The sequence below is a fragment of the Saimiri boliviensis genome, chromosome 1 (genome assembly GCF_048565385.1).
Source record: "Saimiri boliviensis isolate mSaiBol1 chromosome 1, mSaiBol1.pri, whole genome shotgun sequence".
Classification (NCBI taxonomy): Eukaryota; Metazoa; Chordata; class Mammalia; order Primates; family Cebidae; genus Saimiri; species Saimiri boliviensis.
This window is the reverse complement of record NC_133449.1, coordinates 218,661,746-218,689,118: the sequence shown is the minus strand read 5'-3', so window position 1 is coordinate 218,689,118 and position 27,373 is coordinate 218,661,746. Positions and strand designations below refer to the sequence as shown.

Sequence of the window (27,373 nt, the reverse complement as noted above, 5' to 3'; positions counted from 1 at the left end):
TACTTTTATATTTATTTTTTCTGATTTACATCTGTCTACTTTATGGTGCCATTTTTGTATTGTCTATATACTAGTTATATAGTTTAATTTAAAAAGTTAATTTAAAAACAGATTCTGAGGCTTAATTACTTTGAGAATATCATTAAAGGAATTTAATAGGTATAATTTTTGCAGGATGATATACCAGAGCTAGAAGAATATTTCCTGGTGAATTTAACTCATGTTGAACTTATCATGGCTGCTTCAACTTCATTTCCTCCCAGACTTGGTATGAGGGGTTTCTTGTTTGTTTCTTTTTACTTACTTCAAATGAAATGAAGAAACTTCGTCCTTGAATCGGAAGTGATCATTGTGCTGTTTTGTTAATCTTGGCTATTTGTCAAAATATGATGGGCTTTTATATTTTTATTTAGAGATTCTCATATATTGCAATTTTTACATTGAACAATGTAAAGACATTAAAAATTGTGTGATGTTCTTTAAATTTTACAACTATTTTATAAACAAATTTGTAATCCTCAAAATAGTTCTTTGGAAGGTATTTTCCTTTCATTTTCTTTTAAAATTAGCTGTTTTCATTAGATCTCAAACTCTCAGATGTTTTTATTTTCCTTTAGGTTAAGCAGTGGTATCATTTGCTTCTTTGTTACTTTGTTGTGTTTTCTGCTTCTTTTTGACCTTTTGTCTTTTTCTTTTCATGCTTTTAGAAAAAACTCAGTTAATTCATTACAGACTAAAAGGTAAAACCTGAACCTTGGTACAAACTTATCTAGATTTCTTTAAAAGGTGTATTCCTATGTTTAAACACAAACTCCTGTTTTCAGTGTGGACATTTACTGCTGGTAAATTTTGTCTGAAGCCTGTAGGTCTGATGGCCAATAGAGGGTGGTGCTGAGTTGGTTAGAAGGTGTGCTGGACAGGGGAAAGTTGATTTTGATCAAAGGAAGAAAAGCGTGGCCAGGAGCACTGGCCTGGAGAACAGGCATTCCTCATTCATTTCTGAAGCTCATTTCGATTAACTTTGAAAATATTGAAAGGAAATAATCAGGTTCTAACCTATTATTGTTTGAAAAGTTTCAGTTCTTTTCCTAAAGAAATAGGTGATTCCAATGACTAGCTTGTTTACATCAAGTGTTATTACAAGATTATTATTGACATTAAAAAAATTAAGCAAACAATACATATTTCTTTCATCCTTATACTGAGATAATTTCAATAATTGACGTCTGTTGAGTGCTTTCTAATGCTCCTATTTCAAGTGCTTTGTATATTAGTAATGTCATTACTTACATCTTTACAGATGAGGTAGCTTAGGCTAAGAGAAGCTGAGTCATATGCCCCAAATCACACTGCTAGAGAGTGGTAGAGCTGGTTTCAATGGTGTGGCCTGATTTTAGAATCTCTTCTTTTTAGCCTGTTGTCTGTTGGGAACAAACTCTCATTTTATATTTTTTCCTGGACAGTGTTGTTCTTTTCACTCTACAGAGAATTATACTCTTCCTACCCTTTCCCCATCTGGGCAGATATCCTTAAGTATCCTAGACTAAGGTAGCACCTCTAAAATTTAAAAGGTAAAGAACAAAGTATTAAAAACAAAAATCAAATCAAAACCAAAAAGCAATCAGGAGCAGAGTTAGTAATATTTCAAAACCACATTGAGATGCCATCTCACACCAGTTAGAATGGCGATCATTAAAAAATCTGGAGACAACAGATGCTGGAGAGGATGTGGACAAATAGGAACACTTTTACACTGTTGGTGGGAGTGTAAATTAGTTCAACCATTGTGGAAGACAGTGTGGTGATTCCTCAATGACCTAAAAATAGAAATCCCATTTGACCCAGCAATCCCATTACTGGGTATATATCCAAAGGATTATAAATCATTCTACTATAAGGACACATGCACATGAATGTTCATTGCAGCACTGTTTACAATAGCAAAGACCTGGAACCAACCCAAATGCCCATCGACTATAGACTGGATAGGGAAAATGTGGTACATATACACCATGGAATATTACACAGCCATCAAAAACGATGAGTTTGCGTACTTTGTAGGGGCATGGATGAACCTGGAAACCATCATTCTCAGGAAACTGACACAAGAGCAGAAAATCAAAACACTGCATGTTCTCACTCATAGGCAGGTGTTGAACAATGAGAACACATGGACACAGGGAGGGGAGCACTACACGCTGGGGTCTGTTGGGGGGATATGGGGGAGGGACAGGAAGGTGGGGAGGTGGGAAGAGATAGCATGGGGAGAAATGACAGATACAGGTGAGGGGAAGGAAGGCAGCAAATCACACTGCCATGTGTGTATCTATGCAACAATCTTGCATGTTCTTCACATGTACCCCCAAACCTAAAATGCAATTAAAAAAAAAGAAATACTACATAATCTCACTTATATGTAGAATTAAAAAAAATTTACATTAAATTGACAGATAAAATTGTAAAAAAAAAAAAAAGACTGAAACAAAAAGCCAACCAGGAGCAGGGTTGGTTAGTTAATATTTTAAGGTATTGGTAATATACTGAATTTGATGGACAGAATAAAAATAAAAGGAAAAGATAAGTTTACTTTGATATTAATCTCTCTTTACTTCACCAAACATTTTCCCCATCTTTCTCACGTGTCTCAACTTCTGTTTATGTCCCTGTCTCTCTGTGTCTCCTTTGCACACCGATATTTTTCTTTGTACCATTCCCTGCATTCATTTCCCATTTGTTTTTCCCTTTTTTGTTCTTTCTGCTCCTTCCAACTGTCCCCATTTTCCTTTCCTCCTGAAATAGTGATATTGTAGAATAGAGATACCAAGTATGTTTTAACTAACTAAAATAGTAAAGATAAAAACCATAATCTCAGTTGCTTATTATTTTCTACTGTTCTCAGATGATTAAATTTCTATAAATCAGTGGCTCTTGTTAGCCAAAAATGTCCTTATTCAGATATGATAAGTATTGTCTCTTTATTTTCTTAAACATCTTTTGAGTAATGTTAATACCTGCATGTTAGGAACTATATGATCTCAAAGGGACTGTCTTTAAAGCCTATATTAAAAAGTATTTTTAATAATTTATATGTATGTTAAGATATGCTTCTATGTTTTTTTAGATTCAGAAGGTTTGACTGCACAAATTATTATTGATGCTAATGATGGGGCCCGAGGTGTAATTGAATGGCAACATAGCAGGTAAGCCCAAGGCTGCGTGAGAGTCCTCTTCTGGGTTTCATATTCTTTACTATCTACCAAATAAAAGTTTATAAGGAAAAAATTTATTTATATTTTTACTATGTTATAGGTTTGAAGTAAATGAAGTCCATGGAAGTTTAACATTGGTAGCCCAGAGGAACAGAGAAGCTCTTGGCCATGTTTCCTTGTTTGTGTATGCTCAGAATTTGGAAGCACAACTGGGACTGGATTACAACTTCACCCCAATGGTGAGTCTCAAAATCTATCACAGATAACTTTTACAAATTATTTTATCATCATTATTTCTTGAGAATTACAGTGATTTAGATCCCATATAAATAAATTATTCCCAATAAACCATTACATATTTCACAGTAAATTAGGAAAGAAGATTTCTACATGGTAAAATAGTTCCCTTCACTATTTTAGTAAGTGTAAATGGAATTTTCAGTACTATTCTAAATATTATTTTGTATGGATTAACTATTTCATTTTAGTATTTGATACTGGAGGATACAATCTGTAATAATAAAGAATCTATATCATTAGATAATCTTCCCAAATGTTTCTCCTACTTCTTGAAAAATTTAACTCTTTTATTTCTTTATTTTTGCTCACGGAAACACTTTTAGTGTTTTAAAATCCTTTTACTTGGTCTCCTCATGCCTTTTATTTCTTAGTCAAATGTTTACTTTCTTCTCTTCTCTCATAATTTTTTTGGAGACAGAGTCTCACTCTTGTCACCCAGCCTGGAGTACAATGGTATGATCTCGGCTCACTGCAACCTCCACCTCCCGGGTTCAAGCAATTCTCCTGCCTCCTGAGTAGCTGGGATTACAGGTGCCCACCAGCACACCCGGCTAATTTTTGTTTTTTTTTGGTATTTTTAGTGTATTTTGTATTTTTAGTGTATTTCACCATGTTGGCCAGGTTGGTCTTGAACTCCTGGCCTCAAATGATCAGCCTGCCTCGGCCTCCCAAAGTGCTGGGATTATAGGCATGAGCCACTGCACTTGCCTCCCCGCAACCATAGTTTTTACTTTTTAAACTTAATGTTGCCAATTTGAATGAAAAGATATAAACTAAAAAATAAGGAAACAAAATTCAGTGTAAAATAGCTTATTTTTTTATATTCACAACTATATTGTATTTCTTTCCAAACATTCTGTAGAAACTCACAGTTTATATAAATATAATACTGTCTGCTTTTACCTTTTTGACCAGATTCTTCATTTTGCTGATGGAGAAAGGTTTAAAAGTGTCAATATCTTGATTCTTGATGATGACATTCCAGAAGGAGATGAAAAATTTCAGCTGATTTTAACAAATCCTTCTCCTGGACTAGAGCTAGGGAAAAATACAATAGGTAATTAATAATTTCTTATAAACAGCTTCCTCTCCTTCATGCTGAGTTCCTTAATATGGGGGCAGATATAAAGGGATTAGAAAGTCTTGGTGGGACAATCCCATTACTGGGTATATACCCAAAGGGTTGTAAATAGATATATTGTAAAGACACATGCACACATATGTTCATTGTGGCACTGTTTACAATAGCCAAGATTTGGAACCAACCGAAATGTTCATCAAAGATAGACTGGATAAAAAAAAATGTGGCACATATACACCATGGAATACTATGCAGCCATAAAAAAAGGATGAGTTCATGTCCATTGCAGGGACATGGATGAATCTGGAAACCATCATTCTCAGCAAACTGACACAAGAACAGAAAACCAAACACCACATGTTCTTACTCATAAGTGGGTGTTGAACAATAAGAACAGATGGACACAGGGAGGGGAATATCACACACTGGAGTCTGTTGGAGGGTGGGGTTCTAGAGGAGGGATAGCAGGGGGTGGGGAGATTAGGGAGGGATAACATTAGGAGAAATACCTAATGTGGGTGATGGGGGGATGGAAGCAGCAAACCACCATGGCATGTGTATACCTATGTAACAATCCTTCAGGATCTGCACATGTACCCCAGAACTTAAAGTAAAATAAAAAAATAAAATAATAAAAATAAGAAAGTCTTGGTGGTTTTCTGTGCTTACAATGAGAATGATTTTAAGTTAGAACATTTCTGAATTCTGGTGTCTGCGTAACAGTGCCTCTAGCTTGTGTGTGTTGATGTATGGGTGCATATATGTAAAAGACAAAAAAGTATGTTGATACTACAGATAATAAATTATTTCTTCAGTTATTGTAAGTTTATTTTATTTGTAGTTATCTTTCCTTTGCAATTTGAGTTTTGTTTTGGTTTCCTACTTAGCAATAGAAGGAATTACAAAGGCAGTTCCCTTAGTGTCATCTACTCTGTAGTATTTCCACATAGAGTTGAGTTATATTGATAATTCAGACAGATTATGGGGGTCATAATTCTTTGGTTGGAACAGTTTGATATTGTTGTGAATAGTCATCCTATTCCATTGCTTGTTAAGTATTGTGCTGACTATTTAGAGAAGGTAAGAAAGAGACAAAGGAGAAAACTCAGGAACATACAGAACTTTAGGGTTGGAAGAGCTCTTAAGAAGTCACTTCCATTTCCTCTGATGACAGACAAGCCAAGTGAATTTCAAGGATTGAATGTTGACTGACCCTTCAAACTCCTGTCTTAGTCAGTGGCTGAGCAGGGTTTTTTTTTTTCTTAATTTTTAATTTAATGAACATTTGTCTTCCCAAATTATTGGCCTTTATGGAAAAATTTTATTTGTAAAATTTTTACAAATAGAAAAATAGTAGAAAATATGAAATAATTCTGAATAACCCAAGAATTGGTTTTTACTTTCTTGCTATGTTGATAAAATACATTGATATTTCTAAGTCCCCACCCAGAAGCTTTTTTTTTTTTTTTTTTTTTTTTTTTTTTTAAGGCTGTGGCTGATGTTTCAAATTCAAAGAGTATATGTTTGAGTTCAGATCATTTTCTTGTAGAACATAGTGGGTTGGTAAAGAGTTGTGTGAATGAATACCATATGTTGGTTGAGAATAGTCTCTATATAAGTAATGGAAAACCCAATGGAAATGGATTTATACACATATAATTTATTGGTTTATATAACCTGGGGGTACAGAGACATATGGCTTTAGAGGAGGTGGGAGCAGGACTTAATGCTGCCAAAGATCCTGAGATTTTCTGTCTCTTTTCTTTGCCTTTTGGAATATTGGCTTCATTGCAGGGCTAACGTTATTCATTGTCATAAGATAGTGATCAGGATCATTCTTTTGCATTTCATATAACAGGAAGACAGAGTATTCAAGTTCAAGCATTCCTACAAGGTCCTCATATAAATCTGATTCAAATCATGTAGGTTACATGCCCAGCTCCATGGATAGGAGAAAGAAATATACTGTTGGGCTCTTTCAATGTTACTTTATACTTGTAATTTTCTATTTTTAAAGATTAAAAAATTCCTCAGAGAAATAAGTGCTTTGGCAGTTGGTCATTTCTTAAACCTTGCCCCACTGATTTGACTTAGAGACTATTTCCAAACCCTTATAAAGTTTAAATAAATATCCTTGTATATAAATCTTTGTATATGTGGATAATTAAGATTATCTGTTCAGTACAATGCATGTTGAGTGGAAAGGACTCAGCCACTGCCTTCTGTGTTAGTTACACTCCAATGTGTACATAGACAATAGTTTCTCCATATCCTCACCAGCAATTTCTTTAAATTTTTATATGCCATTTCAAATTACTGAAAAATATGTAGTTGTATTATGCATTATTGTGCATTTTTTCTTTCATTTTCCTTTTAGTGAGTTTGATACTGGTTATTGTGGTTTTTATTTTCTTTGTGATTCTGATTTTTGTATCCCTTATGTACTTTTTTTTGGTTTTTAGCTTTATTGATTTGTAGGAATAGTCATATATTTTGAATTCAACCCTTTGCCTCTTAAATATATTGTAGATATTTCTCCCAGTCTGCCGTTTACTTTTTATTATATTGTCTCTTATTATCAAAATTTTTAAAATTGCCAGGCGCAACAGGTGGCTCATGCCTGTAATCCCAGTGCTTTGGGAGGCTGAGACGGGTGGATCACGAGGTCAAGAGATCGAGACCATCCTGGCCAACATGGTGAAACCCTGTCTTTACTGAAAACACAAAAAATTAGTTGGGTGTGGTGGCACATGCCTGTAATCCCAGCTACTTGGGAGGCTGAGACAAGAAAGTCACTTGAACCCAGGAGGTGGAGGTTGCGGTGAGCTGAAAACATACCATTGCACTCCAGCCTGGGCAACAAGAGTGAAACTCTGTCTCAAATTTAAAAAAGTCTAATATTAAAATATTAGATATTTTCTGATATGCTTTTAAATCCTACTTAGGCCTTTTCACTCAAATGCTATAAAATATTTTACTGTATTTTATACTATTTTCATAGTTTTGATTTATATTTACATTATTGAACATACAAAGAATTTATTCATTAGTAGTGTGTGAGGAAAGGATACAACTTCATTTTTCTTCTAATATGTATAAAACAATACCCTAATATTATATAGAGAATGGAACATTCGTTAGTCATTAATTTTCAACGTGAAGTATTTATCTTTCTTTTTTTTCCTTTTTTCTATCCATCTACTCATCATTTTCTTGGACTCTGTTTTGTTCTATTTGCCTATTCATGTGCTAATAGCATACTGTTTTATTTAATATAACTAAGGTTATGTTAAGTGCATTTTTCTGGTTTTTCAAGCCAAAAATTTTCTTTTTCTTTCTCTAAATTATCTCACCTATTCCTTTAAAAAGTCTCTTTCATATGAACATCAGATTCAAGCTGAGATCTATAAAATAAACTATTTTGGTTGGGGAATTAAAATTTTGGATTAATTTGGATGGATTTGACATCACTATAATGAGTTTTCTGATTTGGAAATGTAAACTCCCTCTCCAGTAATTTAGATCTTTTATACTATTGCCTTTGCTTGTGTCCTCTCAAAAGCAAACTGTGAGACAAGGATTTGGACAAGGCTTTAGTTTATTTGAGAGGTGATCTCTGGAGGCCTGATGAGAAATGAGGGGGTGAAAGAGAGAGAGGAAAGCTGAAAGGTGATGTTCTAATGAGCAGTACTGCTGTGGGCAGCTGACACTCTGTCCTGCTGGGGTCCCTCTTAGACATGGGGTTGAATAAAGCTTAGGACTGTCTCATGAGAAGGAAGGAAATCTGGGCTGTTCATTCACCAGCTCCTATTTCTAATCATTTGAGAGTTGCTCTTGGATGTTAAATTTACAAAAGTTCTGACCTTACTCCTGCATGGGCTGATGCTGTCTTCAGGAAGAGAGAGACCATTGGGCAAATAGAAACTGCTGCAGGTGACTTTAGAGTGGGTGAAGGGGATATAGGTGAGATTTTCTTCATATAGATTTTGTAGTTATTACATTAGGCTAATTTTTAAGTATTGTTGCTCTTGTGAATAAGGTCTACTTTTTTCTTTAGATAGTGATAGCTGATCTATAGAGATACTATAATAGACTTTAAGAATCTATGATCTGAAGCGGACTTCCTGATCTAGTGCACTAGCTCTGCCACTTCCTAGCTTGTAAACTTCTTCAAATTACCTGTTTGTGCTTCAATCATAGGTTCTGTAAAAATGAGAATAATGATAGAATCAACATCATAGGGTTATTGTGAGAATTAAAAGAGTTAATATAGGTTAAGCAATTAGTAAGTTCTTAATAGTATTAGTTGCTGCAATTCTTAGTTATTAATATTAGTGACAGTAAAAAATAGAACACTTTTGATTTCTGACTCAGCTTGCTTTGTATTCTTACTATAGTTCTAATATTTTCTTTTGCATTTTCTTAGTAGACAGTCATATCATCTAGAAAATCGTGACAGTTCTTACTTTTTTCACTACTTTTACAGGTATTATCTATCTGATAGCCCTGTGACACTGGGAAATAGTAGCAATCATGATAGGCATTATTATTTTGTTACTGTTTTTAGTGGGAATGCTGCTAGTGTTTCAATATTAAGTTTGATTGCTGTTGACTTCTGAGAACTTTGATTCATCAGGTTGAGGAAGCTGCCTTTTATCCCAAGTCTACTGAGTATTTTTCTATCATGAATGAATATGGAATTTTATTAAATGCTTAAAAAATTCTGTCATTTTAAAGATCATCTTAAAACAATCACCTTAGGTAAAGAATTGGCCTAGTTTTCAATTAGAAATTCACACTTTGTTCAGCATTTATAACCTATTATATTTTCATTTATTGCTTTAATCTTTTTATTTTGCAGCCTTAATTATTGTCCTTGCTAACGATGATGGCCCTGGAGTTTTATCATTTAACAACAGTGAGCACTTTTTTCTAAGAGAGCCAACAGCTCTCTATGTCCAGGAGAGTATTGCAGTATTGTACATTGTTCGGGAACCTGCACGAGGATTGTTTGGAACAGTGACAGTTCAGTTCATTGTGACAGAAGTGAATTCCTCAAATGAATCTAAAGATCTGACTCCTTCCAAAGGCTATATTGTTTTAGAAGAAGGTGTTCGATTCAAGGTACTGTAAGAAGTTGTAATGAGAATGGAAGTTTAATATTTACAAAACGAATTTCTCTTAGACGAGCACTCAAGTCCTAGAATGAAAAAAGCAATACTTTCAGCTTAGGTGATAAAGACATGATTCAGTTACTATGTGACAAGTGCTGTAGTTCTATTTACTCTGTATAAAGTGCAACTGGAAAATTTTACTATTAATAAGGTAAAAGAATATGCAAATAATAAAGAAAATATATGTATTGTTATTTTAAATTTTCAGCATATTTAAATTGCATGTGCCACTTTATATTGTAAAAAAACCACATAAAAGAAAACCCAGGCCAATTTTTGTAACCATTAAGTCCCAGCCATTCACTTCCCTTTAACAAAATGTAACTGCTTACTTCAGACTGTTTGAGAACAGGAATAGGTTATTGGAGAAAAAATGGTGGATTTGAGATTAATTATAAATATGATCTATACTCAAAGTTTACCTTCCAAAACCTCTTTTTCTGTATATTAACAATTTTCTGTTCCTGCTACTGAATTTTATTTTTTAAAAGTTTAAGTTTAAAAATAGCTAATTATCTTAGCTTTAGTCATTTTTCAAGCCAGCTATATAAAGTATAATAAATCTAAAATAATATATTTAAAGCTATTTTACCTAAAACAGTCCATCTAATAATTTTTTTCCTGATCAGTTTGTGTAACTTCACATTTTCAAATGCATATTCATTTAGATGTTTTTTTCATATTTTGGAAATTTAAAACCTTAATTGGCTTGTCCAAAGTCACTTACATTTAAATCTTGAAATATATATAAAATTCAAATTTGAAATATTTTATTAATTTTCTTTTGCTTTGTTCATGATTTTTTTCAGCTTTTAAATTTTTTCTTGAATTTGGTTTTTTTTTTTTTTTTACTGTGGCTTTTTTTCATAAAACCCTCCTTTTTCACAGTATATATACCTTTTTGTTAGGCAAATTGAATATTAGAGCAAATTAAATTAAATAAATTTTTTAACCAACATAACTACTTTTATTCCAAAACGTTTTTATTTTGAGGTATAAACAGTAAAATACACCAATAAAATAAATTTTTTAACCAACATAACTACTTTTATTCCAAAAAGTTTTTATTTTGAGGTATAAACAGTAAAATACACCAATCTTAAGTATATGGCTTAATTACTTTAAAGCTACATGCATACACACATGTAACAACCACTCAGATAAAAATATTTAACATTAAGGCCCACTGTAGTGGCTCATGCCTGTAATACCAGCACTTTGGAAGGCCAAGGTGGGTGGATCACTTGAAGTCGAGTTCGAGACCAGCCTGGCCAACACAGTGAAACCCTACTGCTACTAAAAATACAAAAATTAGCCTGGTGTGGTGGTACGTGCCTGTAATCCCAGTTCTCAGGAGGCTGAGGCAGGAGAATCACTTGAACTTGGGAGGCAGGGGTTACAGTGAAAAGAGTACCACTGCACTCCAGCCTGGTGACAGAGCAAGACTCTGTCTCATTAATTAATAAATAAATAAAGGTTTGTATGTATGTATGTATGTATGTATGTATGTATTTAACATTATCATCAATGAGAAGATGATAATGTCTCTTCCCCTTTCCCGGAAACTACTTTCTGATTTCTGTCACTCCAGCCTGGGTGACAGAGTGAGACTCTGTTTCATAAGTAAATAAATAAATAAAAGTATTTAGCATTATCATCACCCAGAAGGTTCCCCCGTCTCTTCCCCTTTCCAGAGGAAACTACTTTCTGATTTCTATCATTGAAGACTAATTTTGCTGCTTCTTGAGCTTCACATAAATAGAATCATATAGTGTGTACTCTTTTGTGTCTGGCTTATTTCACTCAATATAATTTTTAAGTCTGTGTGGTTGCATGTATCAGTAGTTGTACTTTTTTTAAATCACTGAGTAGCATTTTACAAAATACACCACTGTTGGTTTGTCTGTGCTCCCACTGATGAACATTCGGGTTGTTCCTAATTTGTGTCTGCTATGACTGCAACTGTTTTTTAACAGTGAACCCTAGATTAGAATGGGATTAATGAAGTTATGTAGACAGAGCAGGACAAAAAGTTCACAAAAATGAAGACATAAATTTAATTTTTAATTCAATCTTATTTTTAAATGCTCTAAATATTTTTTTGGACACTTCAGTGCAATATGTCACAAAGTTGAAAACCCTGAAAGTAGTAACATGAAACAGTTGTAACCATAACATTACAGGAATCAGTATTAAGTGAAAAATAAGATGATTTTTTCAAAACATGTTATTTTGTTGTTAGAAATATTTAGTTGATTTCTCTATATGTGTGTTACAAAAAATGCTGTATTCTAGTAACGTTATCTTTTGATTTTGTTTTCAGGCCCTACACATATCTGCCATATTAGACACAGAACCAGAAATGGATGAGTATTTTGTTTGCACCTTGTTTAATCCAACTGGAGGTGCTCGACTAGGGGAGCATGTTCAAACCCTGATAACAGTTTTGCAAAACCAGGCCCCCTTGGGTCTATTCAGTATCTCTGCAGTTGAAAACAGGTATTGTTTATTGATAAGGAAATTATCACTTCTGAAGCTATAAGTAGGGAATATTTTTTGACATAAGAAAATGCACAATAAAATTGATGTCTGATTATTTTAAAAGGGAGTTTTAAAATGAACTCTAGAAAAGATAATTACTCTCCTAACTGGGAGTATCAAAAACTTAAACACACCCTGTGTAATGGTGTTATTAGTTCTTATTTTCTCAGAGTTCACACTTTCAGATAAAGGTCTGTACTATTTTGTGTTTTTAAAAATAATAAAAAGCGAGAAATAATATAATGTAGACTTAGCAGCTCAAACCACATGAATGACTCTTCAAACATGTATTAATGTGATTGTGGTTTTAAAATTTCTTCTGGAAGCTGACAAATATTTATTTTTTATATCATAAAAATATTTTAATAGATCTGGTTTCATTAATAGGCTGATAATTTCCTGACTTATTTTTTTCTACAAAATGTATTTGATATACGTGTGAAGAAACAGAATTAGAATTTTCTTTCTTTTTTAGAATATATAGTGTGAAGTTATTAAAGTAACTGATTTTCAGTATTTTCTTATGATCTCATCTTGGATTGTATAAATTTAAAAGTGCATTAAGTATATGCTAGCAATATGATATATATTTTAAATATGTAGAATTTATACTTTTTCTGCTTTTCACAATCCATGTATTTCTTTTAGGGCCACCTCCATAGACATTGAAGAAGCCAATAGGACCGTGTATTTAAATGTATCTCGCACTAATGGCATTGATTTGGCTGTGAGTGTGCAGTGGGAGACAGTATCTGAAACAGCCTTTGGCATGAGTACGTTTCATTTCTTATGAAAACAAAATCCTGTAAACAAGAAGTATTGCATGTATAAGATTTATATTTTTTCCCATGAATTGTATGTTATCGATCCTTTGAAAATGGAAAACAGACAATCTCATTCTTTTATTGCATCTATAAATATGTACTGACTGCCTGTCACGTGCCAGACATGGCACTGAACTCATGGATCTTAGAATTTAGGGAGTGACAGAAATGAATCAAGTAAGTCAAAATCAATATATACTTTAAACTTTAATAAATGCTTCAAAGGAGAAGTTCTAAGTGTTGAAAGAATATAGGGGAATGCTTTTAAGGGGTATTGATCTTTGCACTAAGACTAAATGATGAGTAGAGATTGATTATGCAAAGGACTGGGTTGGAAGAACATGGATTTGAGAGTGGGAGGCTGTGAAGGCGGAAACCTGAGGCAGAAAAAACACACATAAGTGAAGAACTTAAGTGAATAGTAGGTATAGAAATAAGGAGGAATGTTGAGCCTGGATAGCTGGAGAAGACCAGATCATTCAAGAACTTAAGGAATATTTTATACTTGCCAGTCTAATAGTGTTAACAGAAAGCCGTTGAGTGGTTTAGGAATGGAGCAGAGTTACCATATGTAATGTGGTATGTTATAATTATATTTGGATTTTGAAGATATTATTCACAGTGCCATGTAAATAATGGGTTGGCACAGAAGAGAAGTGAAGATACGGGGAGGCAAGATGATGATAACTTAGACTAGGTGTTGAATTGGCTGTGAGGGTGAGGGAGAAGGAAGTACCAGAGATTACTCAGGTTCCTAGCTTGTGCAGTTGGATGGGAAAAGAGGTTCGTGCTATTCACTAAGATGGAATTCCAAAAAAAGAATAGATGTATTTTGGTAAAGGGAGTAAAATAAATGTGGTTTAACACATTTTGAATTTGAGTTACTTTTGAGAATAAATTTCTCTAGACTCAAAAAAGCTCCTCTCTGCAGGAGAGAGAAACCTGGGAACTTTAGCTATATATATTGTATTTGAAGTCATGGAAATTGATGTAATAATCTGAAAAGAAAGGCTGAAGATAGAGAAGGGAAGAGGACCCTGTAGACTGAACTATAAGAAGGTTCAAGTTCAATTGCTGAGGATATGGGATGATGGCCTAGCAAAGGAGTCTTAGAGGACCTGGTAGGAAACTCAGGAGAAAATAGGATTGCAGACACCAGCAGAAGAGTGCTTTAAAATGGAGGAAGAAGTAAACGGTGTCAGCTCCTGGTGAGAAGTCCAGTAAAATGAGAACCTGAAAAATAACCATTATAGTTAGCAACATAGAAGGCATTAATGACCATAGGAAGGGCTATTTGTATAGAAATATGAGAACTGAATACCATTTTGAGTGGAGGTAAAAGAATTGAGACCTCAAGTATATGCAACCATTTCAGTAAGTTTGGCTAGGAAGATAGGACCTGGAGAAGGTAGTAGTGGTGTGGTGTGGGATTCAGAAGGTTTTTTGCATGTTTAGTATGGAGAGACCCAAGCATGTGGAGGTTGGATGGAAAAGGTAGATAAATACTTAGAAGAAAAAGGAGATAATTAATAGTGGTGTGCTTGTCTAGAAAACAAGTAGAGATGGGATCTAAAAAAGAAAGATTATGGTTTCTAATTTAGATTTCTCCATTACTGCTTGGATTTTGCATGTGTTTTTTGAAGGTACTTATAAGAGCATATGTTGGAGATTCTTAATTGTCAGCAGTCATTGCTTGTTCTTCATTTGTGGTCTTCCTGAATTATTGTAGAGAAAGATTTGTCTGTATGTCAGGACCATTTGGGATACATAATGAAAAATCTCCGGTATACCTTTAAAAGGGAGCAACATAAGAATTTGAAATGCTGGATTTTTAGGAAAGGAAGTTGCTGTTGGATATTACATGTAAGGCATTGACAAATTCTCTTGAACTGGTAATCTAAAAATGACCAATCATTCATGGGGAGCCTAGGTTTCAACCTTGGTATTTGTTCTTGCTCCATCATGTTCATACCATTAACCAAAATTTAAAAAGAACTTAATGTTTTGGGGGAAGCAGCCATGTTAAGAGATCATATGTAATTTTTAAAATAGTTACTCCTCATTAGTTAGGGGATTTTTATTTTTGTCTTTTTTTTTTTTTGAGTATGGAATTTTAAAACATGTACCAGTTATAGCAGCTTGATAAAACCTTGACAGCCATTTGAAGTACCTGAGTCTGCTTGACATTCTTAAAATATATAAAATGTAAAGTGAATAATAAATTAGATGGGCATAATTTCAAATTAATAGTGTAAATTTTTATCCAAATATTTAGCATGTTTCTATCAAGGGTATTTATTCTTTTAAAATTTCTCAGTTACATTTTTATCAACTTTACAGAAGTTGATAAAAATCATGTTCTGCATATTTTCCTTTAAAATATGCATTTTTTATTTATTTATTTAGTTTTTGAGCCAGGGTCTGGCCGTGTCACCCAGACTGGAGTGCAGTGGCACTTTCTCAGCTCAATACAACCTCCACCTCCTGGGTTCGAGCAATTTTCAGCCATCCGAATAGCTAGTATTACAGGCACATGCCACCACGCCAGCTGATTTTTGTATTTTTAGTAGAGATGGGGGTTTCACCATATTGGCCAGTCTGGTCTCGAACTCCTGACCTCAAGTGATTCACCTACCTTGGCCTCTCAAAATTCTGGGATTACAGGTGTGATCCACTGTGCCCAGCCACATAGCCACATTTAATATTTATTTCTAAATATACCATGGGAAAGTTTGTGTAGGTATAAAGCAGAGCATTAATAAATTTTCTTGTTTTTTAAATAAGAATTTTAAAAACTCTTATTTTTAGTACAAATTCATTATTTGTAGTTATTTTAAAGTTCTCTCACTTCTGTCTTTTCTTTCTTTGCACACTCATACACACACACCATGAAAGGATCTTCATTTGTAGTCACAAATGCACTGGTCTCATTGTTTAAACAATAAATTAGATAAGTTTTTGAAGAAATAATAAACTAGTAAATAATGATTTGTGTTTTTCAGGGGGAATGGATGCTGTATTTTCCATATTTCAGAGTTTTCTGGATGAATCAGCTTCTGCCTGGTGTTTCTTTACTTTGGAAAATTTAATATATGGTATAATGTTAAGAAAATCATCTGTTACTGTTTACCGATGGCAAGGGATTTTTATTCCAGTTGAGGTAAACATCAGTATTTTTTATAGTGCAAAAATAAAATGTGCAGATAAATTTTAGATGTATCATGAATTACTGTCATTCTTATTTCTCCTTTTCTAGGATTTAAACATAGAAAATCCTAAAACTTGTGAGGCCTTTAACATTGGTTTTTCTCCCTACTTTGTGATTACTCATGAAGAAAGAAATGAAGAAAAGCCTTCTCTTAATAGTGTGTATACATTCACATCTGGACTTAAATTATTCCAGGTAAAAAATTTTTAATTTTTAAATAGATTGCTTTCTTTAAAAGAAATTAAGATTTGTAAGGCTGTTCAAATTGGAAGATAATGTATGTTCTATGTTAACGTGAAAAAAGAAATTTTTGTGAGTTGATATACATTTTAGCAAAAATCTGGGCATATTTTTGTCTTTTTAAAATGACACTTAGGTATGCATACCTTGGGATTAGAATTTTTTAAGTCTTACTCTTCAGATCCTAACCCGTGCTGTGAGTGCGTTCAGTGGCTTTCTTAGGTAAAGTCTCCTTTCAGTTTTCATTCCCTCTCTCCATCCTCCTTGCAGGTACAAACAATCATTATTTTGGAAACTTCTCAAGTAAGATATTTTACTTCAGACAGCCAAGATTATTTAATCATTGCAAGTCAAAGAGATGATTCCGAATTAACTAAGGTTTGATACTTTTTAAATGAAGTGGGTTTTCTTTTTTGCTTTTCTTTTTAACATTATAATTGAAATTTACCTAAGATACAGTCTGCTGCTTTAGTATAAAAGAAAACAATAATTTCATTGTGGTAAAGTAGAATGTAAAGACTGGTTAGTTAAAAGTTAATTTTTAAACACCAGAGTCATAAAATATTATATTGTCTTTAAGAGCCAAGGATAATGTAATAGTAAATATGAACATTTAATTAGAATTTAACTGAGTTGCAAAAGATTATGGAGAAAAATCACACAGCCAGACGGAGAGTATTGGTAAAAATTCATGATTAGCATTGCTACATGGGCATTCAGTATTACCCCAGAAATCCCACATTTCTTTAATAAACTGGATTTTATAATCCTAGTTATGCTTATTTGATAACTTTTGTCACTCCTCAAATTTCATACATGCTTCACATTTCCATTTTCAGATAATTGCCTTGTTGAAATGAAAGTTACCAAAAGAGGTATCATTCATTTTCCCAACACCAAATTCAAAAACCCACTTGAAACCCAGCTTTATTCCTTGGTCCTGTTACGATGGGGAAAGTGTCCTTTCTAAAAAAGCCAGGCCTCTCATATAGGTGCCCATCTTGCCTTGATAAGGTTTAGCTGTTCCCTCCATTTCTGGCACCTAGCTCTCTCTGTTGGATTGTTACAATCGTGGAAATGTTCTAGGTTCATCCAGCTTAAAATGAAATTCCTCCCCTGATCTCATTTTTTCATTTCATTTCCTTTCTCCCCAATATAGTAAGACATCCTGAAAGAATTATCTACTTGCTTTGTCTTTACTTCCTCATGCTCACAACTGGGTTACCAAATCCAGTAGGTGTTTTTCTGCATAATGATTAGACATTACACTGGCATGTGACACCCTCAAATGTAAATCTTATCTTGCTTTCTAAGACACTACACAAATTTTCCTTCTCTGTCTCTCTCAGTCTCTCTCTTGCATGCTCTCTCTCTCTCTCTCTCTCTCTCTCTCTCTCTCTCTCTCTCTCTCTCTGTGTGTGTGTGTGTGTGTGTGTGTGTGTGATCCTTCTCAGTCCCCATTGCCAGTTTCTCTTCCCTTTTGTAAACTTAGATGTCTTGGAGTTTTCCAGAAAGATTCACTTCTTATAGTTCAAATTTCTTTTTTCTTTCTCTTCGCTCACTTGCATACTTTTATCAGTCCTATGGTTTTAAATATCAGCAATAGGCTAGTGTCTTTTAAATTATATCTGTAGCCTTTTCTCTGTATTCCAGGCCTGCATATCTAACTGCCTATTGACATATTTACTTAAATATATTTTTGGTATATAATATTTAACATATCCCAACTGAACCTTTCATTTTCACTATGAAACTTGTGACTTCAGAGTTAGCTTTCATCTCAGGAAATAGCAACCCTACAAACTCAGTTGCTTAAGACAGAATCTTGGAATATTCCTTCCTTGATTACTACTTTTTTTAGGGGATCTGGCTCTGTGCCCAGGCTTGAGTGCAGCGACCTGATCACAGCTCACTACAGCTTTGACCTTCTGGGCCCTGGTGATCCTCCTACCTCAGCCTCCCAGGTATCTGGGACAACAGGCATGTGCCACCATACCTGGCTGATTTTTCTGTATTTTGTAGAAATGGGGTTTCGCCATGTTTCTCAGGCTGGTCTCACACTTACTCCTTTTTATTCTTTCACATCTAGTTAATTATTTTTGATGATATGTGTCAATAAGTGAAGACATTTCTTTTAATCTCTGCCTCTCCCTACTCCAGGTCCCCGTTATTTCTCTTCCACACCATTAGAGTATCCTCCTAGCCATTCTCTGAACTTCCTTTACCTCCTCAGATCCATTCTCCATTGAGTAACTGGAGTCATCTCTTGAAAATATTAATTGACTAATGTTATACCTGATTTAAAAACTATTCAATTATTTGCAATTATACTTAGAATAAATTCTTAATTATTTAATATTGGCTTAACATAGGATACTATAGTTCCTGATTTGCCTTGGAAAGTACTGGATTATGCCTGTTGTTGTGGTATTGTTATTAATATTGTCCCTTTCACTCTTTAAAGGATCCCTGTTTAGATGATAAATTATATGGTCACCCTAATGGAAGGTACTCCATGATCTTACCTCTCATCATTCTTCCAGCACTATCAAATTCCTTGCAATCTTTATTCAGATAATCACAACCCTTTTCTGTCTTAGGGACTTTGTCATGTCGTTCCTTCTAACTTGATTTCCCCAATACTGTCATAATCCTCTATCAGACCATCCTAATAGTCATCTTTAGTACTTGACTCATTTTATACTCATACGTTTATTCAATTCAATTATCAATTACTGATATGTTTCCTGTTTACCTTTTCCTAATAGTTAATAAGATCCATAAAGGGAAAGGCTGCTGTATCCATAGTTCCTAGCATAATGTCTGTGGCTCAGAAGTTCCTAATCGTTGATTGAATAAGTATAATTTTTTGTGACATTGATGAGCTTGCCTTCAGGTAGGGTCTAAATTTTAATTTTGCATTTATGAACACTTACCCTGTAACTTTGTGTGCATTGACTGCCACCATGGGGACAAAAAGATTTAGGTGTTTCTCTGTGTTCTGTTGCTCAAGCAGTTGATAATATTGCAGCATTAGAATATTTGTTATTATTTTAAATTTTTCATATTTAGTGTCTTTTTTGATTTTAGCTTTCCCCTTCCTTGCTGTCACCAACCCCTGCCCAGATGTATATTTGATACTGATTTCTTCTCAGATAACTTCTCTTTCATTCACTCTGTGTGTACTCATGTGTATAGACACACACACAGATTAGACGAGGGAGAGAGCAGCAAGGGAGCATCAGTTTTAGTATTTTCTTATTTATGAAAATATCTTTTTAACCAAATATAAAAGGATCCAAGAGAGTAAACATAATATATTGGTTAAATATTCACAAGTGCTAAATTCCTAGTCATGAAGGGTTTTGTATTTCAACATTTCCTTCAGGTCTTCAGGTGGAATGGAGGAAGCTTCGTGTTGCATCAAATACTCCCTGTCCGAGGTGTGCTGACCCTGGCATTGTTCAACAAGGGAGGCTCTGTGTTCTTAGCCATTTCCCAGGCTAATGCCAGGCTAAACTCCCTTTTATTCAGATGGTCGGGCAGTGGGTTTATTAACTTTCAAGAAGTGCCTGTCAGTGGGACAACACAAGTTGAGGCTTTGTCTTCAGCCAATGATATTTACTTAATATTTGCCAAAAATGTCCTTCAAGGTGAGAAGATACAGTAGTTGTAATGTGTATATAGTTATTATCGAAATCATGTAGCATTCTTATGGTATATTTTATATGAAAATGCTGTTATAATAATGTTTTAGTAATCCATAGAATATTTCTTAATAGTTAAGTATTAATTGTCAGCTGTAAATGGATTTTTGAGAATTATTTTACACATTATGCCCCTGATCTTGTGGTGTTCTGATTACTACCTTAAAGTCATATTAAAACAGAATTGGAAGTGGGTAGGTAAAGTTCGAAGGTACATAAATATTTATACCCAGGATGCAAGCAAGTAACTTTTTACCTGTATTTACTTGAAGTGCCATGAATAATTTATAGTATTAATAAATAATGTTCAGAAACTTTTGATAAGACTCTTTCAAAATATTATCGGAATAGAAATTTGTGTTTTGCTGCTGAATAGAACTTTCACAGGTAAAATTGCAATGTTCCTAAAAAAGCAGATTTTGTCCTTGTTCTGTCTTGAACATTATATCATGGTTAATAGCTAACCATGTATTTATGACATGTAGTAAATGCAAAAAGACTTTTGAAGTACTTCTTATTAACTTAACATTTTTATTATGCTAAATGGATTCTGAAGAAAATTCTTTCCTGATATTTTTGTTGCAGTTTTACTGTAATTTTGTCATTTTTCTGTAACTTTTGCATTAAAATTTGACTTTTATTTCATTATTGTAGGAGATCAGAATTCAATTGATATTTTCATCTGGGAGATGAGACAGTCTTCCTTCAGGTATTTTCAGTCTCTAGATTTTGCTGCTGTCAACAGAATCCATTCCTTCACACCAGCCTCAGGAATAGGTAAGGACTTTGCAACTGCTCACCGATTCTGAAGGTAGTATGGAAAGCCAGAATGATTTGAATCTCATTGATTTAGATTTAGCACACATTGCCAGACACTGGATATTTTAGTAGGAATGTAACATCAAAGTCTTTATAATACTCCTTCCAGAAATCCTAGAATGTTTTGAAATACTTCTGAATTTAGGTTCTTTTTCTACAGATTAATACTTGCAAAATGGACATTGACTTGAGAATAATCAGACTAACTAAAATATGGAGAGAACTATTAGTGAAGAATAAAATTAATATATTTATTTTGCCTAGAGAAACATGAAGAGTGACATTAAATATATATTTTTAAAATATGAAAGTATGCTTATGGCAGTAGCAAGTATTTGCATTTAAGAATTTTTTTTTTAAGTTAGAGAATGACTGCGAGAACTGTTCTATCCTCATTCACTCTCCCAACCTCCTCCGCAATCTGAAATCCTTTCCTGGTCTTCTGTACTTCAGTCCACACATCGGAAACATAAGCAATATTTTTAATCACTGTGGTTTCAGAAACAAAGTTGATTGGAGAGAATACAAGGTATTATTGCCGTCTGAAGGTTGTAGGATTATTTTAGGGTTGGCAAGGAATCTCTTGGGTGGGCCAGTGATAATAAGGAGATGAAGCTGAGGCCAGCTGGTATGGTAAGCTTATTAAGCTGGTTCATGGGGTGGGTGTTCACAGCGGAGGGAGGAGGCACAGACAGAGGGTCTTCATGTTTCCAGTTGAGGTGTCTAGAGAACTAGTGAGCAAAGCCTGAGTGGCTCTATAGGTGACTCTGGATGAATCACAGTCCTGCTTTTTTATAAAAAAATATTTTATTGTGTTTTAGGTTTTGAGGTACATGTGAAGGACATGCAGGATTGTTGCATAGGTACATACATGTCAATGTGGTTTGCTGCCTTCCTCTCCATCAGCTGTATCTGGCATTTCTTCTCGTGTTCTCCCTCCCCAACTCCCCACCCCCAGCTGTCGCTCCCCTATTTCCCCCCAACAGACCTCAGTGTGTGATGCTCCCTTTCCTGTGTCCATGCTTTCTCATTGTACAACCACTGCCTGTGAGTGAGAACATGCGGAGTTTGATTTTCTGTTCTTGTGTCAGTTTGCTGAGAATGATGGTTTCTAAGTTCATCCATGTCATCATTTTTTATGGCTACATAGCATTCCATGCTGTATCTGTGCCACATTATCCCTGTCCAGTCTGTTATTGATGGGCATTTGAGTTGGTTCCAAGTCTTTGCTAATGTAAACAGTGCTGCAGTGAACATTTGTGTGCATATGTCCTTCTAATAGAATGTTTTATAATCCTTTGGGTATGTACCCAGTAATGGGATTGCAGGGTCGAATGAAATTTCTAGTTCTACATCCTTGAGGAATCGCCACGCTATCTTCCACAATGTTTGAAGTAGTTTACACTCCAACCAACAGTGTAAAAGTGTTCCTATTTCTCCACATCCTCTCCAGCATCTGTTGTCTCCAGATTTTTTTTTTTTTTTTTTTTTTTTGAGGTGGAGTTTCGCTCTTTCCAGGCTGGAGTGCAATGGCACGATCTCGGCTCACCGCAACCTCCGCCTCCTGGGCTCAGGCAATTCTCCTGCCTCAGCCTCCTGAGTAGCTGGGATTACAGGCACGCGCCACCATGCCCAGCTAGTTTTTTGTATTTTTAGTAGAGACGGGGTTTCACCATGTTGACCAGGATGGTCTCGATCTCTCGACCTTGTGATCCACCCGCCTCGGCCTCCCAAAGTGCTGGGATTACAGGCTTGAACCACCGCGCCCGGCCCAGATTTTTTGATGATTGCCATTCTAACTGGTGTGAGATGGTATCTCAATGTAGTTTTGATTTGCATTTCTCTAATGACCAGTGATGATGAGCATTTTTTCATGTTTGTTGGCCTCATGTATGTCTTCTTTTGAAAAGCTTTTGTTCATATCCTTTGCCCACTTTTGAATGGACTTGTTTGTTTTTTTCTTGTAAATCTGTTTTAGTTCTTTGTAGATTCTGTATATTAGCCCTTTGTCAGGTAGGTAGATTGCAAAAATTTTTTCCATTCTGTTGGTTGCCAGTTCACTCTATGATTGTTTCTTTTGCTGTGCAGAAACTCTCAGGTTCAATTAGATCCTATTTGTCCATTTTGGCTTTTGTTGCCATTGCTTTTGGTGTTTTAGTCATGAAGTTCTTGTCTATACCTATGTCCTGAATGGTTTTGTCGAGGTTTTCTTCTAGAGTTTTTATGGCGTTAGGTCTTATGTTTAAGTCTTTAATCCATCTGGAGTTAATTTTAGTGTAAGGTGTCAGGAAGGGGTACAGTTTTTGATTTCTGCACATGGCTAGCCAGTTTTTCCCACATCGTTTATTAAACAGGGAATCCTTTCCCCATTTCTTGTTTTTTGTGAGGTTTGTCAAAGATTAGATGGTTGTACATGTGTGGCATTTCCTCTGAGGCCTCTGTTCTCTTCTGTTGGTCTATTATCTCTGTTTTGGTACCAGTACCATGCTGTTTTCATTACTGTAGCCTTGTAGTATAGTTTGATGTCAGGTAACGTGATGTCTCCAACTTTCTTCTTTTTGCTTGGAGTTGACTTGGCTATGCGGGCTCTTGTTCCATATGAAGTTTAAGGTGGCTTTTCTGGATCTGTGAATGTGGTTATTGGTAGCCTGATGTGGATAGCATTGAATCTATAAATTACTTTGGGCAGTATGGCCATTTTCATGATACTGATTCTTCCTAACCATGAGCATGGAATATTTTTCCATCTGTTTGTGTCCTCTCTTATTTCATTGAGCAATGCTTTGTAGTTCTCCTTGAAGAGGTCCTTTATGTCCTTTGTTAGTTGTGTTCCTAGGTGTTTTATTCTCTTTGTAGCAATTGTGAATGGCAGTCGTTCTTGATTTGGCTCTCTTTAAGTCTGTTATTGGTGTATAGGAATGCTTGTGATTTTTGCACATTGATTTTGTATCCCGAGACATTGCTGAAGTTGCCAGTTTCAGGAGATTTTGGGCTGAGACAATGAGGTCTTCTAAATATACAATCATGTGCAAATAGGGACAATTCGACTTCTTCCTTTCCTAATAGAATGCTCTTTATTTCTTTTTCTTATCTTATTGCTCTGGGTAGAACTTTCAATACTATATTGAATAGGAGTGGTGAGAGGGCATCCTTGTCTAGTGTCAGATTTCAAAGGGAATGCTTCCAGTTTTTGCACATTTAGTATGATATTGGCTGTGGGTTTGTCGTAAATGGCTTTTTTTATTTTGAGATATGTTCTGTAATACCTACTTTATTTAGAGTTTTTAGCATAAAGGGCTGTTGAATTTTGTCAAAGCCTTCTCTGCATCTATTGAGATAATCATTTGGTTTTTGTCTTAGGTTCTATTTATGTGGTGAATTACATTTATAGACTTGCATGTGTTGAATCAGCCTTACATCCCTGTGATGAAGCCTACTTGATCATGATGGATAAGCTTTTTGATAGGCTGTTGCAATCCGTTTTGCCAGTATTTCATTGAAGATTTTTGCATCTATGTTCATCATGGATATTGGCCTGCAGTTTTCTTTTCTTGTTGAGTCTCTGCCAGGTTTTGGTATCAGGATGATGTTGGTCTCATAAAATGATTTGGGAAGGATTCCCTCTTTTTGTTTTGTTTGGAATAGTTTCAGAAGGAGTGGTACCAGCTCCTCTTTGTGTGTCTGGTAGAATTCGGCTGTGAATCCATCTGGACCTGGGCTTTTTTTGGTTGGTAGGCTATTAATTGTTGCCTCAACTTCAGCCCTTGTTATTGGTCTATTCTGGGTTTCGACTTCTTCCTGGTTTAAGCTTGGGAGGATGCAGGTGTCCAGGAATTTATCGATTTCTTCCAGGTTTACTGGTTTTTGTGCATAGAGTTGTTTGTAGTAATCTCTGATGGTGTTTGTATTTCTGTGGAATCTGTGGTGATAGCCCCTTTATTGTTTTTTATTGCATCTATTTGATTATTCTCCCTTTTCTTTTTTATTAATATGGCTAGTGGTTTGTCTATTTTGTTGATCTTTTTAAAAAACCAGCTCCTGGATTTATTGATTTTTGAAGGGTTTTTTGTGTCTCTATCTCCTTCAGTTTTGCTCTGATCTTAGTTATTTCTTGTCTTCTGCTAGTTTTTGAGTTTTTAAAAAAATCTTTCTCCTCTAGCTCTTTTAATTTTGAGGATAGGTCAATATTAGATCTTTCCTTGCTTCTCTGGTGGGCATTTATTGCTTTAAATTTTCCTTGAGACACTGCTTTAAATGTGTTCCAGAGATTCTGGTACGTTGTGTCTTTGTTCTCATTGGTTTCGAAGAACATCTTTATCTCTGCCTTCATTTCATTGTTTATCCAATCAAGAGCCATGTTGTTCAGTTTCCATGAAGTTGTGCAGTTCTGAGTTAGTTTCTGAGTTCTGAGTTCTAACTTGATTGCACTGTGGTCTGAGAGACTTTTTGTTATGATTTCCATTCTTTTGCATTTGCTGAGGAGTGATTTACTTCCAATTATGTGGTCAATTTTAGAGTAGGTATGGTGTGGTGCTCAGAAGAATGTATATTCTGTGGATTTAGGGTGGAGAGTTCTGTAAATGTCTATTAAGTTTGCTTGGTCCAGACTTGAGTTCAAGTCCTGGATATTCTTGTTAATTTTCTGTCTTGTTGATCTGTCTAATATTGACAGTGGAGTGTTAAAATTCTCCCATTGTTATTGTGTGGGAGTCTAAGTCTCTTTGTAAGTGATTAAGAATTTGTTTTATGTATCTGGGTTCTCCTGTATTGGGTATGTATATATTTAAGATCGTTAGCTCTTCTTGATTCATTGATCCTTTTACCATTATGTAATGTTCTTCTTCGTCTCTTTTGATCTTTTTTGGTTTAAAGTCTGTTTTATCTGAGACTAGAATTGCAACACCTGCTTTTTTTTTTGCTCTCCATTTGCTTGGTAAATCTTTCTCCATCCCTTTATTTTGAGCCTATGTGTATCCTTGCATGTGAGATGGGTTTCCTGGATATAGTACACTGACGGGTTTTGACTTTTTACCCAATTTGCCAATCTGTGTCTTTTGATTGGGGCATTTAGCCCATTTACATTTAAGGTTAATATTCTTACGTGTGAATTTGATCCTGCAATTTTGATGCTAGCTGGTTGTTTTGCCTATTAATTGATGCAGTTTCTTCATTGTGTTGATGCTCTTTACCATTTGGTATGTTTTTGGAGTGGCTGGTACTGGTTGTTCCTTTGTATGATTAGTGCTTCTTTCAGGAGCTCTTGTAAGGCAGGCCTGGTGGTGATGAAATCTCTGAGCAATTGCTTGTTCATAAAGGATTTTATTTCTCCTTCACTTATGAAGCTTAGTTTTGCTGGATATGAAATTCTAGATTGAAAGTTCTTTTTTTTTAAGGATGTTGAATATTGGTCCCGACTCTCTTCTGGCTTGTAGGGTTTCTGCTGAGAGATCAGCTGTGAGTCTGATGGGCTTCCCTTTGTGGGTAACTCGACCTTTCTCTCTGTCTATCCTTAGCACTTTTCTCTTCATTTCAACCCTGGTGAATCTGACAATTATGTGTCTTGGCATTGCTCTTCTTGAGCAATATCTTTGTGGTGTTCTCTGTATTTTCTGGACTTGAATATTGGCCTGTCTTGCTAGGTTGGAAAGTTTTCCTGGATCATATCCTGAAGAGTGTTTTCCAGCTTGGATTCATTCTCTCCATCACATTCAGGTATAACTATCAAATGTAGATTAGGTCTTTTCACATAATCCCATATTTCTTGGAGGCTTTGTTTGTTTCTTTTTATTCTTTTTTCTCTAATCTTGTCTTCTCATTTTATTTCATTGAGTTGATCTTCAGTCTCTGATATCCTCTCTTCTGCTTCATTGATTCAGCTGTTGAAATTTGCGTATGCTTTGCAAAGTTCTTGTTTTGTGTTTTTCAGCTCCATCAATTTACTTATATTCCTCTCTAAGCTGTTTATTCTCATTAGCTTTTCCTCAAACCTTTTTTCAAGGTTTTTAGTTTCTTTGCATTGGGTTAGAACAGGTTCTTTTAGCTCAGAGAAATTTCTTCTTACCCACCTTCTGAAGCCTGATTCTACTAATTCATCAGACTCATTTTCCATCCAATCTTGTTTTCTTGCTGGTGAGGAGTTCTGATCCCTTGGAGGAGGAGAGGAGTTCTGGTTTTGGGTGTTTTCATCCTTTTTATGCTGGTTTCTTCCCATCTTTGTGCATTTATCTCCTTGTGGTCTTTGTAGCTGTTGACTTTCAGATGGAGTCTCTG

The 27,373-nt window shown here is 34.9% G+C and overlaps 1 protein-coding gene across 4 annotated transcripts in view; it reads left to right on the top strand.

The window, feature by feature from the left end:
• The window catches only part of ADGRV1 (adhesion G protein-coupled receptor V1), a 583,497-nt gene that overhangs the window by 142,973 nt on the left and 413,151 nt on the right, over positions 1–27,373 (top strand). For all 4 annotated transcript variants that reach the window (XM_074383772.1, XM_003920760.4, XM_074383775.1 and 1 more), the window contains exons 39-50: positions 175–268; positions 3,122–3,200; positions 3,310–3,448; positions 4,425–4,566; positions 9,452–9,714; positions 12,088–12,263; positions 12,954–13,078; positions 16,132–16,289; positions 16,386–16,532; positions 16,848–16,955; positions 19,966–20,230; positions 20,939–21,061. In XM_074383772.1, coding sequence (XP_074239873.1) covers positions 175–268; positions 3,122–3,200; positions 3,310–3,448; positions 4,425–4,566; positions 9,452–9,714; positions 12,088–12,263; positions 12,954–13,078; positions 16,132–16,289; positions 16,386–16,532; positions 16,848–16,955; positions 19,966–20,230; positions 20,939–21,061 — 1,819 coding nt within the window. The remainder of the gene's footprint in view (positions 1–174; positions 269–3,121; positions 3,201–3,309; positions 3,449–4,424; positions 4,567–9,451; positions 9,715–12,087; positions 12,264–12,953; positions 13,079–16,131; positions 16,290–16,385; positions 16,533–16,847; positions 16,956–19,965; positions 20,231–20,938; positions 21,062–27,373) is intronic.